General features: G+C 33.9%; 1 protein-coding gene across 1 annotated transcript; it reads right to left on the bottom strand.

Moving 5' to 3' along the window:
• Positions 1 to 1844: 1844 nt before the first annotated feature.
• Positions 1845 to 5246, bottom strand: LOC137621399 (PRKR-interacting protein 1 homolog). Its single transcript, XM_068351697.1, has 3 exons — positions 5062 to 5246; positions 4687 to 4854; positions 1845 to 1890 (listed from the first exon to the last, which is right to left on the bottom strand). Exons 1-3 carry the CDS (start codon positions 5244 to 5246, stop codon positions 1845 to 1847), a joined length of 399 nt encoding a protein of 132 aa, XP_068207798.1.
• Positions 5247 to 21101: the final 15855 nt, after the last annotated feature.

Genomic DNA, 21101 nt, shown 5'->3' with positions numbered 1-21101 from the left:
TTCTGAAAAGGAATACCGTTACGTGGTGAAAAGGTTTGCGTATCGCCATGAAAGCGTTAATAGTCAGAGCCATCCTTAATAGGTTTATGTGCTGTGAGAGGTCAGATGAAAGTCTCCTACCATCACCATTCAGCACTGGCCAGCATGGTAATAAAAACTGGCCAAACCATAGACACGAATAAGGACATGGCTGAGGCCTTTATCCTGCAGTAAACTAGAAACGGCATATACATACAGTACATATGTCTATGTTTGAATGTAGGTGTTGTGGTTAATCTCTCTCTCTCTCTCTCTCTCTCTCCTCTCTCTCTCTCTCTCTCTCTCTCTCTCTCTCTCTCTCATTTTTTTCCCAGGAAAAAAAATCACGAAAAATGTGGAGTTATAGAAACGAAAGGATTGCTTACCCATGATTTTTACAAATCCTTTCATTCATGTTTTTCTCGGCACTGATAGGGAAAAAAGTGAGCCGTGCGAGAGATGAAATTCATTCAGTGTTTTTGTTGATACTTTCCCCCTTTTTTTTTTCCTTGTTGCATGGATTGATTGGCTGAATTCGGAGTTTTTTTTTTCATTCTGTTTTTATTGGTATTTTTTTACATATTGGAATTCACTATTCTTTGTGTGTTTTAAAGCACTTGGGCCGATACCGGTTTTCATTATAGATTATTTAATCATAATCATCATCATCATCAGCCGTTAATAGTCCACTGCAGAACAAAGGCCTCAGACATGCCCTTCCACTTACGTCCGTTTATGGTCTTTCTATGCCGGTCCACACCCCGCAGACTTTTTTAACTCGTCAATCCATCGTCTTCTCTTCCTTCCCCTGCCTCTTTTACAATTTCTAGGGACCCATTCTGTTATTCTTAATGTCAATCTGTTGTCTGTCATTCTTATTATATGTCCTGCAGATATCCATTTCTTTTTCTTACATGTTATAATATCCTCTACTTTGGTTTGCTCTCGTATCCATGTTGCTATTTTTCTGTCTTTTATTGTTATTTCCATCATTATTCTTTCCATAGCTCTTTGAGTTGTAACTAGCTTATGTCTAAGGAGATTATTTAATCCTAATATATATTTCTTTTTACCTCCGATTTCAGTTAAGTGGTTTTCCGTTTTCTCCCTTCATGATTTGTAAATCGTAAAATTATCTTTTTTGCCCATTATTTTATCATGTAAATTTATATCATCATCAGTTTTTCATTTTCGTTTTATCAAATTTCCTCTATAAGATTTTTAGCAGAGGCTTTAATATATATACGTCATTGATATTCAATTAAGAACGTCCAATAATTGTCTTATTCACTTGTGTTAATGTTGCCAAATAATTGCCATTCTCACTTGCGTTAATGTTGCCCAACATTCGCCATACTCATTTACATAAATGTTGCCCAACAGTTGCCATACTCATTTACATAAATGTTGCCCAACAGTTGCCATACTCACATTCGTTAATGTTGCCCAACAATTGCCATACTCACCTGCGTTAATGTTGCCCAATAATTACCATACTCACCTGTGTTAATGTTGCCCAACAATTGCCATACCTATTTACACAAATGTTGCCCAACAGTTGCCATACTCACATTCGGTAATGTTGCCCAATAATTGCCATACTCACCTGCGTTAATGTTGCCCAATAATTGCCATACTCACCTGCGTTAATGTTGTATAAATATATTTAAATATTCCAAGTAGATTACTGACCTACCAGTTTGATTAATGTCTTTTTATGCAAGTCTTGCTATGTTTAGGTATGTGAACCTAACATAGCATTTACTATAATTACCTTTGACTATCTGGTATAATTTCCCAACCGAGTTGCGATGTAGCCGGAATGTTCAGTTGAACACGACTGACTTGGATTCCAACACACGTGCTTTACACCTGTTCATACCATAAGAGATCAAGTGATTAACTTTGCAGTCTTACATTTGTTAGGTACAGATTTAATTCAGTTATGTGCACTCTGGGGTGTTTAGGAATTTGGTAGGTTTCATTTAAACCAAATTCAAGAGGTACGAGTTGAGTTCGAACTTATTGCAAAGAAGCCCTAATAAATAAACAAGTGACGTGCTGTATAACAAGTTATAAATGTTTGATTTACTTGAGGCCATGCTAGGTGATCGATGGTGGAATTTACTTCCAAACATTTTACCTATCATATTTCATGTAGTTCCAGAAGCAGTCTCTCTCTCTCTCTCTCTCTCTCTCTCTCTCTCTCTCTCTCTCTCTCTCTCTCTCTCTCTCTCTCTCTCTCTCTATCTATGAAAAAAAACAAGTCAAAATTAAGAAGAAAAAAAAACATTCATAATTTTATTATTTTGAAGTTATTTTATAAAATTACGTGTCATAAACTTACATTAATACTATGTACTTTAAACCCATTAAATAATTCTTCCAACCCATTGCAAAAATATAAATGCAATGCTCATTCAATTATCAATTCTTAAGGTTCTTATGTTGTAAATGATCCAAATATATTTATTTAAAAAAATGATTTAGCTGTTGAATTTTAAAACATACCAAAGTATCATTTTCTCTCTATCCGTGACGAGAGAAAAAACAAATGGCTTTATTGTTCAACTGAAAAAAGAAAAATGTGTATTTTGTTTAGGATTTTGTATGAAGCTTTTTCTACGCAAGCGAATAATTTGTTGGCCTTGGCACTGCCTTTTGACCCATTAAACTTTTCTCTTCTACAGAAAATTGTAAAGAAAATTTATTTACGTAAAAATTTTGCGGCCATCAATTTAGGGTTTTCGGATGAAAGGTTACGTTTGGGAAAGATGATCGGACCTCTCTTTTATTATTATTATTATTATTATTATTATTATTATTATTATTATTATTATTATTATTATTATTATTATTATTAATAACAATAATAATAATAATAATAATAATAATAATAATAATAATAATAATATTATCATTATTATTAATATCATTATTATTATTATTACTACTACTCGCTAAGCTACAACCCTAGTTGGAAAAGCAGGATAAGCCCAAAGCCCCAACAGGGAAAATATTCCAGTGAGATAAAGAAATAAGGAAACAGACAAAATAGTGTGCCTGAGTGTACCCTCACGCACGAGAACTTGGGAGATATATTCAATGCAATCTTTTGGTACAAAAATACTCGAAGTTGTTCTTTGATGCAAAAATGACTGAGGTTAATTCTAGTGGAAGATGTGATTGAGGTTGTTCTTTGTATCATAAGATTTTTAAATTGTCAGTTGTAATGTAATTTTAGGTTTCCCGTAATGAGAGAGATAGTTGTATTTTAATTCATTGCTGATGGTTAAGTTGCTATTTGTGATAAAATTACTGAAGTTATTTTTTTTAGAAAAAATTTTTTTTAGAAAATTACATTTTTTTATTTATCGTTGATATCTATCAAAGTTACTTTTTAGAAATTTACTTTTTTTATTTATCGTTGATATGTATAATTTTTAACACATGTTTAAATCTATCTATCTTTTTTTTTTTTTTTTTTTTTTTTTTTTTTTTGTAATTATATGGAACGAAGTGATTACTGCTATATTTTTAGGTTTTACAATTTTATGTGACTGAAATGTTGTTAGGCATTTGGATTAAATGTTTTAGGTGGTCTTTTGTTGAAATAATTATTGTTGAAATTGATTTTGAAAGTCTCGTCGGTCTTAATTTTTTTTTCTGAAAATACAAATTTGTCGCTTCAAAAAACCATTATTCTTTTCATTATCAATATCTAATTTTTGCCGTCTTTTTTTAAAGTAATTAATTATTGTTTATATTAATTTTGAAAGTCTCATCGGTCTTAATTTTTTTCTGAGGATCCAATTAAAAAGAAAAAAAAAATCTTATTTTCATTATCAATAAGTAATTTTTGTAATTTGACTGTGTGTTCTCAAAGAATAATGATTATATATCCAACAATAATAAAAACAAACTTATTTTCTTAGTGTTCCAGTGTCTTCTTATATCGCAACCACTTATGTTTTTATTGTCTTTATTCTTTATTCTCATCTTTTTGCTGTTCCATTTGTACCTTTCTTATTCCCTCTACTTTTCCCTTCCGCCATATATTAATCTCTTTGTATCTCTGTTACTTTAATTTTCGACATCCCTTTCTCTACTATAATCTTTCCTCCCCTTCTTTCTTCTCTTCTTTCTGCCCTTTCTTCTTTCTTCTCTTCTTCCTGCCCTTTCTTCTTTCTTCTCTTCTTCCTCCCCTTTCTTCTTTCTTCTCTGCTTCCTTCCCTTCTTTCTTCCTTCTTCTTTTCTACTCTCTTCTCTTCTTCCTCCGATTTCTTCTTTCTTCTCTTCTTCGTCTCCTTTCTTCTCTCTTCTCTTCTTCCTACGCTTTCTTCTTTCTTCTCTTCTTCCTTCCCTTTCTTCATAAGCATTTCTTCCTCCCCTTTCTTCTCTTCTTCCTCCCCTTTCTTCATAAGCTTTTCTTCCTCCCCTTTCTTCTCTTCTTCCTCCCCTCTCTTCTCTTCCTCCCTTCTTTCTTCTCTTCTTCCTCCCCTCTCTGCTCTTCCTCCCTTCTTTCTTCTCTTCTTCCTCCCTTTCTTCTTTCTTCTCTTCTTCCTCCCCTTTCTTTTTTCTTTTCTTCCTCCTCTCCTTCTTCCTTCTCCTCTTCCTCCCCTCTCTTCTTTCTTCTCTTCTTCCTCCCTTTTCTTCTTTCTTCTTAACACTCCCTCTTCCCCCAGAAGCCATTCTGCTTTATTCTTCCTTTTCAAATCTTTCGCCTTCTCTTCAGAGTCGCCTCCAACAACCACCACCACCTCCTCCTCCTCCTCCTCCTCCTCCTCCTCCTCCTCCTCCTCCTCCTCCTCCTCCTCCTCCTCCTCCTCCTCCAACCTGCCATTTTCCTTTAAGAATATTCTTAACACTCTTCCTCGAGAAACCATTTCCAGCATTCCAATTCCTTCTTTTTCCTCCTCCTCTGTGGGTTCTTCTTCTTCTTCTTCTTCTTCTTCCTCCTTACTAGACCTCACTCCCCTCCTCCTCCTTTCGGTTCTGCGTCTCTCTTCTTCTTTTTCGTGTTCTTCTTCTTACTAGACCTACTCCTCCTCTTCCTTCTCCTCCTTGGGGTTCTTCTTCTTCTTCTTCTTCTTCTTCTTCATCTTCTTCTTTTTCTTCTTCTTACTAGACCTACTCCTCCTCCTTCCTTCTCCTCCTTGGGGTTCTGCATCTTTCTTCCTCTTTTTCTTCTTCTTCTCCTTATTCTTCTTCTTCAACAACTCCGTCATCCATCATGAGCCCTGTCGCTCTTTAAACTCCTTCGGCATTGTCCGAAGAGGCAGTCGCGTGCCTCATATCCCGGCGCTATTAGACTTGAATCTCTGTTATTACGAAGATGAGAGAGAGAGAGAGAGAGAGAGAGAGAGAGAGAGAGAGAGAGAGAGAGAGAGAGAGAGAGAGAGAGAGAGAGATGATTAACCATTTCACTGAACAACCGACATTCATGCGTTTGGCAACGTTGCAATGGGGCGTAAAGCTAGGTCGTGCGGGTTTGTAAAATGTAATCATTTTCAGATGGTGCTCTGTAATTTTTGCCTTTTGTGCGGGGAGGCTTTTTATTTTAGTTCTTTGTCTGCTTTGTAATTGTGTTATATCAATTGTTTATGTTAATTTTGCTGTTTTTTTTTTTTTTTGTATTTATTATTTTTGCATATGGGCCATTTTTTCGTGGAAGATTGCATTACAAAGGAATGGCTTTTTATTTTGTTTTCATTGTTGATAATAATAATAATAATAATAATAATAATAATAATAATAATAATAATAATAATAATAATAATAATAATAATAATAATAATAATAATAATATTAATGTTAGTAATAATAATAATGATATTATTATTATTATTATTATTATTATTAATAAAGTTTTTCAGTTGTATTAATTATAAACACTTATGATTACTGGGACGTGCATTTTGTTCATTGAATTTTGAAAATTACAGATATTAACACATTTAATAGTATACATTATATTCTATAATTACGCTTATCAGTTACGCAGGAAAGTTTCGATGCCATTGGTATCTGCATGATTCTTTTTGAGAGGCCGATGGGAAAGGCAATTTGATGTTATTTTGTTATCGAGCATCCAATATCATTTTCTTACCCACGGTTGATGAAATGAAAAGGGAGGATTAAGAAGGAAGTAATGTAAAGCTTCCCAAAACAAAAGTGACTTTATTATTATTATTATTATTATTGTTATTATTATTATTATTATTATTATTATTATTATTATTATTATTATTTACTTACCTACTTACTTACTTACTTACTTACGTACTTACTTACTTACTTACTTACTATGGTACAACCCTATAGTCAATTTATTTTAGTGAGGCATATTGGCACCGACTCGCAGGGGTCCCCTTTTAGCTCGGAAAAGTTTTCTGATGGCCGATTGGTTGGACAAGATAATTCTAAGCAATCACCAATCAGGAAACTTTTCCGAGCTAAAAGGGTACCGCCGTGAGTTGGTGCGAATGCTCCTCATTAAAATACATTGAGTATAGTTGGAAAAGCATGATGCTGTAATAGCCCAAGGGCTCAAACAAGGAAAAATAGCCCAGCCCAGTGAGGAAAGGAAAAAAAAGGAAATAAACAAACTACAAAAGAAGTAGTAACAATCAAAATAAGATATTTTAAGACCATTAACAAAATTAAATTAATCTATCATATATAAACTATAAAAACTTCATGAAAACAAAAGGGTGAGAAACTGTAGAAATAACGTGCCCGAGTGTACAGTGAAGCAAGAGAACTTTAACCCATGACAGTGGAAGACCATGGTACAGAGGCTATGGCACTACCCAATGAAGGAATGAAGGTTATAAGTCATAAAAAAAAAACTGGTGATTTAGTTGCATTATATCAGTTTTTTTTAGAATTTTCCGATTATTAAAGCAAGAAACTTCATTGATTCGTTTGAGTCATCATCATTTAACAATTTTAACTTTTTATTTAGACGGTGTCACACCCAAGAAGATTGAATGATGAAGGCTACTTCCTTTTTCAATATACCAATCCTTATATCATATTTAAAAAAGATAATACTAGGAGCTAAATAGATTGCTAATTAAAGAGTCTTAGACATTACTGTTGAACTATGCATTTGAACGAGGAAGTTATTAAGTATTTTAATGTTGTGCAGCAGTAGCAGCAACAGCAGGAGCAGCAGTAGTAGTAGCAGCAGCATGGGCTGTAGTTTTGTAGGTTCTTCTTCTTTGTCTGCATCTTTTCCCACCTTTTTTTTGGGGTCGATGTTTTTGGCCAGCGCTCTTCATCTACCTCTGTCCCACACTTCATCGCCGGTTAATCCCTTTGATCGAAGGTCATCCTTGATACAGTCCATCCACCTTCGCTTTGGTCTCCCTCTCCTTCTCGTTCCTTGTACCTCCATTTCCATCACTCTTCTCCCAATATATAGCTTAGCTAGTAATAATAGTAATAATAATAACTACGTTAGCTGATCTATACGGTGAGTTTGAAGTTACATTATGCAGCAGTAGCAGAAGCAGCAGCTTATTTTTTTATTTTTGGACTTCAACAATGGTCCTAAAATTCAAGTGCGGACCTCTCTAGGCAAACGTGAGCCCCGAATACCCATTGTCTGACTATAAACTTATTGGATAGATATCATTTTCGGAGACGATCATATAATGAAACTTGAAAACATTTAGCTACTCACTCAAAAAAAAAAAAAAAAACCGCTTCAGTTTTCTGTGAAAGGTCTAGAATTGTTTTTTGTTTTCGGAGGATTTGCAGTTTGTGAATATTAGCTAATCTTTAAGCGTGTTTAAGATGTATTCATGAATGTCTCCCAAAAGGAAATACTGGAAGCCAGATATTTTATTTAAAGTGGGAAAGACTTTCTTATGGAGAGAGAGAGAGAGAGAGAGAGAGAGAGAGAGAGAGAGAGAGAGAGAGAGAGAGAGAGAGAGAGGGGCGGGGGAGATTATGTAATCTATACAGACAAGTTATATATATGTATGTATATGTGAGTGCATGTTTGTGTGTACAACATCAGAAAATTAGAGTATGAACAATTTGTGCATAACTTATATTAGACGGGAGATAAAGAGTAATTTATACAAAAATTAATTTCCGCCATCAATTCGTAAAACTCGGAAACAAATTAAAATCACTTAAAAGATTGTGACAAGAAAACTCATCGTAAGACTGAAAGAAAGGTGCCATTGAGGGGATCGGAGCGTGGCCACCGTCTCTCGGAGAAGGGGTTGGTTGGATGGGGGAGGAAGGGTGGGGGGTGGGGTGGGGGGGGGCCCTGGAGATTGAGTATTGACACCGGTAGAGATGGATAGGGTCGAGGGTGATTGTGTGTAGTGGAAAGGTTGACTGACTATGACAACGGCCCTAGGAGGAAAGAACCACAATAGCAACCGGTTAGAAAAAGTTCGGCGAAGACAAAAAAACCTCTACAGGGATCGGTACTGTTTAAAAGGGCCATCAGCGGCGTATTGGAATTGGCGAGGAGCTGCTTCGGGTTTGCGTTGATTGACATTGGGGGGAAGGGGGGAGAGAGAGAGAGAGAGAGAGAGAGAGAGAGAGAGAGAGAGAGAGTACCCGCCCTTTTTTTTTGCTTTAGTTTATATTTTGAATTTTTCGTTTCTTTTTTCTTTAAAAGGGGATCATGATCTCTGTTGACACAGAGTGAGTGATTGAGAGTTTTACTTTTTATATTTTTTTGTCTTGACTTTTTGAAAGCCAATTATTGCAAAGGTAGGTACCACCAGTAGGCTATATATACAGTATATATATATATATATATATATATATATATATATATATATATATATATATATATATATATATATATATTTATTTATTTATTTATTTATGTGTTTGTGCGTGTATTATATATATATATATATATATATATATATATATACATATACACATATATGTATGTATGTATATATATATATATATATATATATATATATATATAAATATATATATATATGTATATATATATATATATATATATATATATATATATATATTTACGTGTGTTCGGGTCAGATGTATGTAAGTATGTTTGTGTGTGTAGTAATATCTCCTTGCTTTGTCTCATTGCTATAAATTCCCGTTCTAATTCAAGATCTGATGATCCTTGCTTACATTATTTCACGTTAAGTTGATGTTAAATCAGTAGATTTCCTAAATCCTAAAAAAACTGAATATTTTGAATTATGATTCCTATGATAGTCGTTTTCATCATACCTTCATACCCTTTATAACTCCCGGGATCTAACAAACTACTAGGAATTGGGAAGAATAAGGATGAACAGGAGGAAGAGAAAAAGAGTTAAAGAAGAAAGGAGGAGGTGGAGATCCAGGGGAGGAGGTTTGGGGGAAGGGGAGGGGGCTAGGCTCCCCGCATATATATACGCCAAGAGATGGACGTTTGGTTGTGCGTGATTAAAAATGTGCTGGCAAACAATACACTTGACAGATTAATTTCGCTCACGTCTCTTGCGTGTCACGGTGGGAGGAGGAGGAGGAGGAGGAGGAAAAAAAAGGGGGAAGAGGAGGAAAAGGAAGAGGAGGTGGAAGATGATGATAATGATGATGATGAGGATGATGGTGGAAAAGCATGATCACTAACTATATTTTTTTATGGACTCTCTCTCTCTCTCTCTCTCTCTCTCTCTCTCTCTCTCTCTCTCTCTCTCTCTCTCTCTCTCTCTCTCGTTTTTTAGTTTATTTCTCTTTTCTCCATATTCAATTTTACTCTCTCTCTCTCTCTCTCTCTCTCTCTCTCTCTCTCTCTCTCTCTCTCTCCTTGGCTTGGTATCAAGTAGTGGAACTCATACTTGAAATAAAATAGTAAATAAGAATGCTATAGGAATATCAAAATTTGTTTGAACCTAGAGGAATCTCTTTGTTCCGTTGTAGGGTAAAATGCTCCAAGGGAGAAAAGAAGCAAGAAGAGAATTCAAAAGCCATAAGAGGAAATCACATGCAACTGTGAAATATAATGTAGAAAATATAGGTATTTTGCATAGTCAGCTGTAATTATGATATCCTCCGATATATAACGCAATATTTGATATATGTATTTCCTTGATCATTTATAAATTGTAGTTTCTTAAATTCATCGTAAATTCATTAATAACTACTTGAATTGTAACTTAATAAATATGAATTTACTTTGTGAGAATGAGGGGTAGATGGAGATGGTTTGGTCATGCTCTTCGCACTCCCTAAGAGAGATTAGTTCATCAAACTTTCAACTGGGCTACACAAGGCACTAGAAGAGTTAGAAGACCCAGGCATACTTGGCTGAGGACTGTGAAGCGTGTAGTAGAATATGATGAATGAAGAAGTGTTGATTTAAAAGCTGAAGATAGAGACGACTGGCGAAATCTAACCGAGACCCTTTTCGTCAAAGGGCGTAGGAGATGATGATGTAAGAATGTGATTTTTAAGTATATGAATGCTAATAGGAAAATGAAATAGTGGGTTGGTGGGTTAAGTAGGTCTTAGAAGAGTGGTTGTAAATAACAGGCGTAAGTTTACCAGCAATTCCTGCCCTGAGGTTGTGTTGTAACTGCTCCTGTAATCCATTGGTCTTAGGAATTGAATTTGTGAGAATACAGGGATAATTGTAACCTGAATATTAGTGTGAAGCCTTTGAGAAAGTGGGTTAGTCATGTTTCATATTCATCGCAGATATTTCAAAGTGCTGCTGTTGGTATAGCTAGAAATTATCAACAAATATGTGCTTGTTGAAGAAATTGAAACTTGATGATATTAAGGCACTCACGCAATTATTATTATTATTATTATTATTATTATTATTATTATTATTATTATTATTATTTTTTATTATTATTATTATTACTACTACTACTACTATTATTATTATTATTATTATTATTATTATTATTATTATTATTAATAATAATAATTGCTAAGCTACAACCCTAGTTGGAAAAGCAGAATGCTATTAGCCCAGGGGCTCCAACAGGGAAAATAGCCCAGTGAGGAAAAGGAAATAAGGAAAAAATAAATATTTTAAGAATAATATTAAAATAAATATCTCCTACATAAACTATAAAAACTTTAACAAAACACGAGGAAGAGAAATTAGATAGAATAGTGTTATTAACAATTTCCTTCAACACATTAACAGTCAAATAGTTGCCTTAACGAGATCTTTGAGCGCACACTTCCTCTACATCTCAGCAATTTCATTTATCTAGAAACCTTTTCTATTAGAGTTAAGGTTGCAATATTTTGATTTTATTTATAAAAATATAAGTGAAATAAAGTTTTATACTAATATTTTGACCATGTAATAGCCATGAGTCATGAAATTTTATCGTGGATGTAATTAAGTAAGCGTAATCCTTTGGTTAGATAACGTGATATCTATATGGTTAATCTACTTTTCCACCAAAACATCCAGAAATTCTTTTACATCATTCGTGTTATGATAATCTCGACTTTTGATAAAATGCCGAATTAAAGTTTTAGCGATGAATCTTTCGAGGATATAATTGATCCGTAAACTCATGGAAACTAATCATCCGATTAGATCCTTCGCAAGGATTCCATAAAGATCCTTTTATAAGCTTCTGAGATGTCTTTCTAACGAACATGTAATGGGGCTTATCAAATCGAGAGGGGGGGGGGGCGGGGGGCAAGGTGCCCTTTCCTTCGGCCCAGGTAATTGCCAAGTTGTTGGCGGATGCACGGAACGCCAGACAAATAGGTCTTCAACAATGTCCATGTTAACTGCAGACTTTGTTTTTTCTTTTTTTAAAGATTTAGGTTGTTTATAGATTTTTTTTTCTAAAAGATTTAGGTTATTTAAGGAGTTGTTCAAAAAAAAAGTTTTGTTGCTTATGGAGTTGTTTGTTCCGAATGGAATGTATTAAAGATGTTGGTTGTGTATGGAGTTGTTTATAAATATATTGGTTGTTTATGGAGTTGTTTGTAAATTATCTTGGTTGTTTATGGAACAGTTTGTGAATAATGGCTGTGTATGGATTTGCTTTTAAAAGATTAAGGTTGTTTATGGAGTTGTTTAAAGAAAGTGTGGTTTTTATGGAGTTGTTTGTAGGAAATGTTAGTTTTTTAATGGAAATTCTTGCAAAAGATGTGGGTTGTTTATGGAGTTGTTTGTAAAAGACGTTCATCGGTTATGTAATTGTTTGTCAACAATGTTGGTTGTTTATTGTGTTGTTTGCAAAAGATGTTTTTGAAAATTGTATTGTTTGAAAAAAGATGTGTGTTGTTTATGAGATACGCTTATGGTAAAGTAAGTGGAACCTGAATCAAGTTTTAAATCGGTTAGTTCTTTATATTTTTTGCGAAGTCGAGGTTCAATCTGTCTGATTTGTAGTGGGAGAGAAAGAATATGTAACAACACAACTAGCAAGGGTCTCTGTCTTTTCGTCTCTCCTAGTCATTATTCTTTGTCAGTTTCACTCCTATCTCTTTAAATATGTATGACTCTTTCAAAATTTTAGGTGTGATTCTCGACAGTAAATTTACTTTTGAGAAACATATAAGGTCTGTGTCTTCTTCAATTTCACAAAAAATAGGCTTATTGAGAAAGTCTTTCAAGATTTTCGGTGATCAATCTATTCTGAAGAAGTGTTTTAATTCTTTCATTCTACCTTGTTTTGAGTATTGTTCTCCTGTCTGGTCTTCAGCTGCTGATTCTCATCTTAATTTGTTGTACAGAAACTTACGGTCTATTAAATTTCTTATTCCTGATCTAGATATTAATCTCTGGCACCGTCGTTCAATTAGTTCATTATGTATGTTGCATAAGATTTTTCACAACTCTGACCATCCTTTACATTCAGATCTCCCTGGACAATTCTATCCTGTTGGTAATACTAGGCAGGCAGTTAATTCTAATAGCCAGGCCTTCTCCATCACTAGGCTCAATACTACGCAGTACTCTAGAAGTTTTATTCCAGCTGTGACCAAGTTGTGGAATGATCTTCCTAATTGGGTGGTTGAATCAGTAGAACTTCAAAAGTTCAAAGTTGGAGCAAATGCTTTTTTGTTGACCAGGCAGACATAGTCTTTTTATAGTTTATTTATGACATATTTGTTTTTGATGTTGTTGATAGTTTATTATATGACATGTCTGTTTTGACGTTGTTTCTTATTTTAGAATGATTTATTGTTAATTTGTTCTCTTCATTTATTTATTTCCTTATTTCCTTTCCTCACTGAGCTATTTTTCCCTGTTGGAGCCCCTGGGCTTATAGCATCTTGCTTTTCCAACTAGGGTTGTAGCTTGGATAGTAATAATAATAATAATAATAATAAAGAGAATATTCCACTCGCTTTATGGGTAGTAACCTTAGTTCATATCATGCGGTGTACTGTAGACGTTAAGAAAATTAAATTGTCTCTTTGCAGTGTCTCTTGGCTCCATATTTACACTCTATTTTTAGTCTGATACTTTACTTCAGTTTTCTCTTTCTTTATTTTATTATTATTATTATTATTGTTATTATTATTATTATTATTAGCCAAGCTACAACCCTAGTTGGAAAAGCAGGATGCTATAAGCCCAAGGGCTCCAATAGGGAAAACTAGCCCAGTTAGGAAAGGAAATAAGGAAATAAATAAATGATGAGAATAAATTAATAATAAATCATTCTAAAAACAGTAACAACGTCAAAACAGATATATCCTATATAAACTATTAACAACGTCAAAAACAGATATGCCATATATAAACTATAAAAAGACTCATGTCAGCCTGGTCAACATAAAAACATTTGCTCCAACTTTGAACTTTTGAAGTTCTACTGATTCAACTACCCGATTAGGAATATCTTGCTGTCCAACATCTATCTTTTACTTCATAGTGCAGAGTAACTTTCCCTGACTCAGCATTGACCCTTATAACATGATATTGATATTGATATCATTATTGGCTTTTGTTACAATAAAATTTGTTATAAACATAATTAGTACAGCCCAAGTCCATTAAGCATGAAGCTTTTATATGGGCTAGATTTATATAACATAGAAATAAGGTCATGCAAGTGTTAGGGCCTAGTTGAATACACACACAATGAAAAATGGATAAATATTTATTAATATTCCTACTCTCCAAGAGAATATCTTTCACAAATTAACATTGTTTCTAATATTTTGCTTCTCTTAAGAGCGTTCTTTGACAATATTCTTTTTCCTTAACTGTGCATTAAGCTTTATTCTCTTGCATCCAAGTAAAAGGTAAAATGACAGGTTTTGTGTATGAAACTTGTATAGCTATGTAAAAATGCTATAAAAAGTGTTTTATCTTTACAATGATAACATTTTAACAGTAGATCTGAGTGCTGAATTTTAATCATAAATGAGATTTCAGTTAAAGGAATGTTTATCATAAAGAGAAATGAACAACGCCTGCCATATCTCAACACTAGATCTGTTTACGAAAACGTTGGCTTAGTGTCTGATAGTTTCTCCCTGAAACTGCTTTTATCCATGATATGACATACGTGAATTTTGTACTGTCATGTAGTGCTTTCGATTGATACTTGCAATTAATTTAGTCGTCTGCAATCTTTTATATATGTGGAACTAGTGTTGGTTTATGCGTGACTATTAGTATGTACCCACTTCCTTTCACTCAGAAATATCAAGACAAGTTTTTGCAGTTATAAGTGTAAAGTAAAAGCGTGGTTAATGAGCTGCCAACTAAATTTTCATATGTGCTATAAACTTTTTGACATTTGTTTTGCTTAAGATTAATTAGCAGCATCGTAGAACCATTGGCGACTTATCTATATGAGTCAGGAGTTTGAGCCACACTTATGGCTTGATCATTTACCCTAATGAACATGACATCATCCTCCTTTTGAAGTAAAGGTAAAGGTGTCTGGTTTCAGTTTCATCAGAATAAATACTCACCAGAACGTCAGCTGGGCAAGCCCAAATTCCCACTGTGGTGCCCAAGCACAGCAGTGCCCTCCCCAGTAAACAACTTAAACTCACGGTCCCGGGCTGGGATCGATCTGCTGCTATGCAAATGCCAGGTGAACACTTTACCACTGTACTAGCCAGGTAGGGAAAGCAATTATGGGTTCTAGCTTCGTTGGAGGGAGACCTTGATCGCTGTTCGTACTATATCCAAATATTCGGTCTGTAAGACATTTGCGACAATGTAATAACATTCCCTTTACCTTAGTCACGTATGAGCGAACTCTGATACTTTTAAATCTTTATTCCGACGAAGTTTTTTGCTTTTTAAGAAGAATTTATCCAAATGACATTTTTTTTCTCTCGATCAATGTTGCTGTCATGTTTTATTTATGATGAGTGCTTAATTATACAAAATTGAGGTTACTTTTTACTATAAGCAGCGTTACAAACTTATCAAAATAGGCCAGTATTGACAGTTGTTGATAGATGATGATTGATATGTGTGATATTTAATTACCTGATGCTGAAAACATTTTATGAGTGCTTGATATTAAGTCGGTTTTTAGTCAGTATATCTTCAGATATCGAGTTGATGGGTCTACGTTTTCACAAATATATGTTGAATTTATGAAGTCTAATTGGGGATGCTTTAACGTGGTGAAAGGGTTTGCGTATCGCCCTGATCAGCAAAGCTGTACTAGTCAGGGCCATCCATTCTAGGTTGGTTTGTTGTGAACAATCAGACGAAAATCTCCCACCATCACTAATCTGCACTGGCCAACCTGGTGGTGAAAACAGGCCAAACCCCAGACACGAGTTGACATGTCTGAGGCCTTTATCCTCCATAGGACCAGAAACTGCTGCACTTGTTGTTGTTGTTGTTGTTGTTGCTATTGTTGTTGTTGTGAAGACTTACCTTATTCTTATAGAAATACGAAATTATATAAAGCATATGTTATCTGAAATTATGCATTGGAATCTTTAACTTACCCATGCACAAACTATATGTACATAGAGATATAGAAGTATCATATATATATATATATATATATGTATGTATATATATATATGTATGTATGTATATATATATATATGTATGTATATATATATATATATATATGTATATATATGTGTGTATATATATGTAGATATATATATATATATATATATGTGTGTGTGTGTATATATATATATATATATGTATATGTGTTGTATATGTGTGTATATATATGTAGATATATATATATATATATATATATAAACCAGAGTACTCACCCATGATAGACGCACGCCAGTACGGCGATTCCTTCCCCAAGGGGGCAAAGTGATACCACCGTATAATGTGTGTATTTCCTCCCTAGGGCCCTGAAGCACAATAGAAAGACACTTCCCTCTTTTTTTCTTCATCGCTTGATTCAACAGCTTTGCGGTGCTCTAGGCCAACAGCGGAGGGAAATTATGCGTTGTTTCTCATTGGTTGGGAAAAGAAGAAGTGGAGGAGGAGGGAGGAGGAGAAGGGGAGTGTAGGAGGGAGGAGTAGGAGGATGTATATCTGTTGAGGAGTTGATGGGAGTCCTCAGGCAACACAACACCCTTTCCGAGAGCTCTTGTGTAAAAGAGAAGAAAAGGGGTGTTCGGTTGTTGGTAGGGCCGGGGAGGGGGGATAGTGTCTTGGGGTGAGGGGCTATGGGTAGGGGAGGGAAGATGAGAATTGACGGAAAGACTTGAAGAGGGGAAGAATTCCCCTTTTCACTTCAGAGAAGGAATAAAGGGGAAAAGGTCGGTTAAGGTTTATTTCCCCTTTCCTTTTCCTCTTATCCTTGGATTTCGGTCCTCTTTTACAGTTCCTATTTATTCCACTCTATTTTATTATATTTCTCTCTCTCTCTCTCTCTCTCTCTCTCTCTCTCTCTCTCTCTCTCTGTAATTATTATTATTTTTTGGTTTTCGTAATATAAATATTTTGGTAATAAACAAGATATGAAGCAAATTACTCTGAAGAAAATTTTGAGTTTTGTTTTGATCAAGTTTTGGGTTTCGTGGAATTTTTTTTCCCATGGAACAAGGATCTGCTTACCAATTATTAGCAAATATTAGATGGTGTTATTATTATTATTATTATTATTATTATTATTATTATTATTATTATAAGATATTTGTTACTATATATATATATATATATATATATGTGTGTGTGTGTGTGCGCGCGCGTGTGTGTACAATTATATGTATTTAAATACGTCTGTATGTATGTATGTAATTATGTATGTACAATAATAGATAGATATGAGTATGTGTTTGTGTATAGTTACTTTTCATATATGCAATAATATATATATATATACATATATATATATATATATATATATGCACACTTAAGTTACTCTCTCTCTCTCTCTCTCTCTCTCTCTCTCTCTCTCTCTCTCTCTGTTTTCTCGCCATCTCCGAAAAGTCCCTTGGCAGTAATTATGGCCTTAATCACGGCGCCCCTATGGCCACGTGTGTTGAGATCGGCCGCTTTTGTCTCCTGTAGGAAGTCAGTTTCGATAATCACGACCCATTATGTTCTGGCCGGCATTGTTTATACCAATCGATACCCGTTATGAAAATGAGTAAAATGGGTTACAGCCAGCTCGGGATGTTGCTCTGAGAGAGAGAGAGAGAGAGAGAGAGAGAGAGAGTAGAAGTCATTATGGAAGGTAGAATAGTTAGAATTACGAAGAATTTTGAGAATTCGTATTTCGAGAGAGAGAGAGAGAGAGAGAGAGAGAGAGAGAGAGTTGAAGCATAATGGAAGGTAGAATTATTAGAAAAACGAAGAATTTTAAGATAATTTGTGTTTGGAGAGAGAGAGAGAGAGAGAGAGAGAGAGAGAGAGAGAGGGTTACTATATAGTGGAAAGGGTCAGTGGAAGAAAGAAAAAGCATTATTGAAATGTAAGGTTTCTTTGATTAGAGAGAGAGAGAGAGAGAGAGAGAGAGAGAGAGAGAGATAGGTAGATAGAGAGTAGAAGCAAAATAAAACGTAGAATTCTTATTGCAAAGAAGAATTTTGAGAAGATATTTTTTATTTGGAGAGAGAGAGAGAGAGAGAGAGAGAGAGAGAGAGAATTTAGGTTTAGTGTGTCTGAAAACAAGGAGGAAATATTGATGCATGAAGGAGTAAGTGTAATGTCCAAAACCGTAATGAAGCTTTCGATATAAAAGGCTGTGAAAAAGATCAGAAACGTAATGAATGGGCATAGTATTGGTCACTATTGAGAGAGAGAGAGAGAGAGAGAGAGAGAGAGAGAGAGAAGGGTCATAGGTGTAAAAAGGAATTATTAAATGCAAGAAAGGGAAGCTGTGAAAGACAAAGAAGATGGATACAGGGGTGGCGAACAAGGAGAAACGAAGCACAGAGAGAGAGAGAGAGAGAGAGAGAGAGAGTGAGAGAGTGAGAGAGAGAGAGAGAGCAGAACAAAGAACAGAAACTACAGATATAGAAAGAGAGGAAAAGGAAATTGTTCAATTAAAGGAATGTAACGATGGTTTAATATCTAAGTATTTTCTAATACTAATATTTAGATATGAAACATATTGCGCATAGTGGTTGCAACTATTCATATATGGATTTTTTTCCATATATGTATTTCTTGGAGTGTTTTTGCCACTAGTTGCTTATCGATTTCCATTTTTGTATGGTAAATACGGAGGTGTTCATAAAAATTATATTTTTGCTGATATTATGCTTTGTTTACCTCACCCTATTTACATTGTATGCATGTATGTATTAGGATTGATACATACATTTTTTCTCTTATAGTATGCATATATGTATAAATATTGTTATGTACCTTGTTTTGTTTCTTATATATTTAATTGCTTATAAATTGTATATAGTATTTTCTTTTTTCCTCATTTAATTCTTTTCATGTTAGGAATTTTATTTTTTAAGAAAATTTTTGTTTACCATTATTATTATTGTTATTTATTATTATTATTATCATTATTATTATTATTATTATTATTATTATTATTATTATATATTCATGTTTAAAAAAATCAGAAACTCATGAATAAACCTATTCATAATCAGTTACCTTGTTGTTTCTATTGCGTTTAGTGATTTTACCGATTCTAAATATTAAGAATTTTTTATATTGCTGTTTTTCATGTTGTCATTCTAATTTTTAGTAAGTTTCGTAATATAGCTGTGAATATATATGTTGAATAATTTATCATATTTTTTTCTTCAGAAATTGTTATTATTATTATTATTATTAGTGTATTATTTTTATTATTATTATTTGTTGTTGTTGTTGTTTTGTTGGTTTTGTTGTAATAGTAGTAATTAGTAGTAGTGGTAGTAGTAGTAGTAAGAAAATTGTTGTTGTAGTAGTAGTAGTAGTAGTAGTAGTAGTAGTAGTAGTAGTCAGAACATTAATCATGTCTCATTGGATAATATTTTGGAATTTGGTTTCCACGAATATAGAGAGAGAGAGAGAGAGAGAGAGAGAGAGAGAGAGAGAGAGAGAGTTTACAGGATAATTTTGAGACTGATTAAAAAAAAAAAGTTCTATAGAGTAGACAAACGGTGGAAGGGAATAAGAATAAATTATTGATCAAGCTGACGCTAAGTCAAAAGGAGAAGGAGAATGAAGGAAGAAGTCAATAGGACATCGAATAAATTGCGAGGGACGAGAGGAAATTAAAAGCCCCACATCAAAAGGGGGAGGAGAGAGAGAGAGAGAGAGAGAGAGAGAGAGAGAGAGAAAATTTTTTAGATATTATAGATTCTAATTATGTTTGTTGAAAACGCTTTTAACTGTTAAGAAAAATATCGTAATAGAACAATTTTCAGAGAGAGAGAGAGAGAGAGAGAGAGAGAGAGAGAGAGAGAGCTTAGTTTTGGTAGAAATTAAAGTTTCTAATTTTGTCTTGTGAAAGTACACGGCCATACTAATAAGAAAATATTCTATTCTAACAAGAACACCTTCCAGAATAAGCGAGAGAGAGAGAGAGAGAGAGAGAGAGAGAGAGAGAGAGAGAGCTTAGTTTTGATAGAAATTAAAGTTTCTAGTTTTGTCTTGTGAAAGTACACGGCCGTACTAGTAAGAAAATATTCTAACAAGAACACTTTCCAGAATGAGAGAGAGAGAGAGAGAGAGAGAGAGAGAGAGAGAGACTAGTTCTGGTACAACTTAAAAGGTATATTTATGGGTTATAATGATAAACAACGCAATTTTTCGTTTCATGTTTGAATCGTAACTTCAATAATTTCCAGAAAGCACAAATTTTAAATTTTTTTTTTCTTGTCGAATCATTAGATTTTTTCGTTTATATTTACTTTTTTCACAACACTATCATAGAAGCAATTGGTTTCTATGATTTTTATGGCAATAGAAATCTTTTATTAATTATAAAAAGTTTTCGGAACTAGTAACCCAACCCAAAAGCCTTTAGTTAATTATAGAAATTTTCCGAACAATTTGTCTCTTTTTTTTTTTCCATTTGCATTTTACTAATGAAATTCTATATACAATCTCGCATCACCCAAAGCATGAATATCTGTATTGACTTTGGCATGAACTATAGAATGCAAATTTTGCGTGAGGTATGATCAAGATCCAATAATTCATAAATCTATTATTCCACAATGGCCATTGATAATAGTCAAATACATTTTAATTCTCTCTCTCTCTCTCTCTCTTTCTCTCTCTCTCTCTCTCTCTCTCTCTCTCTCTCTCTCTCTCTGTGATACCTAATAATCAGTCAGGAGGAAACTGATACAAACTGGAAATTAAAAGATACAACATTACTTAATGTGATAATGTCCTTGCATACAAAATAGCAAATACATGGAACAGACTTCCAGATCTAGTAAACAGTTACAAGGTAAACGAGTTCAAGAATAAGTTAGACAATATCATAAGAACTCTCTAAACGTTAAACTAAATCGCCCTACCCAAGAGCAAATGAAGTCTCCGTGGATTGACTAAAAAGTCTTTGAAACATCCAAAATCTTTGTAACTCCTTGTAAATGTGAATGACCTATTTCGTGAAAGTACCCACGCCTCGTTTTAACCAGCACGGTAATCTTTTAAAAAGTTTTGTTGATCTTTGATCACCAATAGTTTTTCCAACACACTGTAGAAGGAAATAAGTCGAAAT

The sequence above is a fragment of the Palaemon carinicauda genome, chromosome 28 (genome assembly GCF_036898095.1).
Source record: "Palaemon carinicauda isolate YSFRI2023 chromosome 28, ASM3689809v2, whole genome shotgun sequence".
Taxonomy (NCBI): Eukaryota; Metazoa; Arthropoda; class Malacostraca; order Decapoda; family Palaemonidae; genus Palaemon; species Palaemon carinicauda.
Note: the sequence above shows the minus strand (reverse complement) of the source record. Positions and strands in the feature narration are given on the sequence as shown.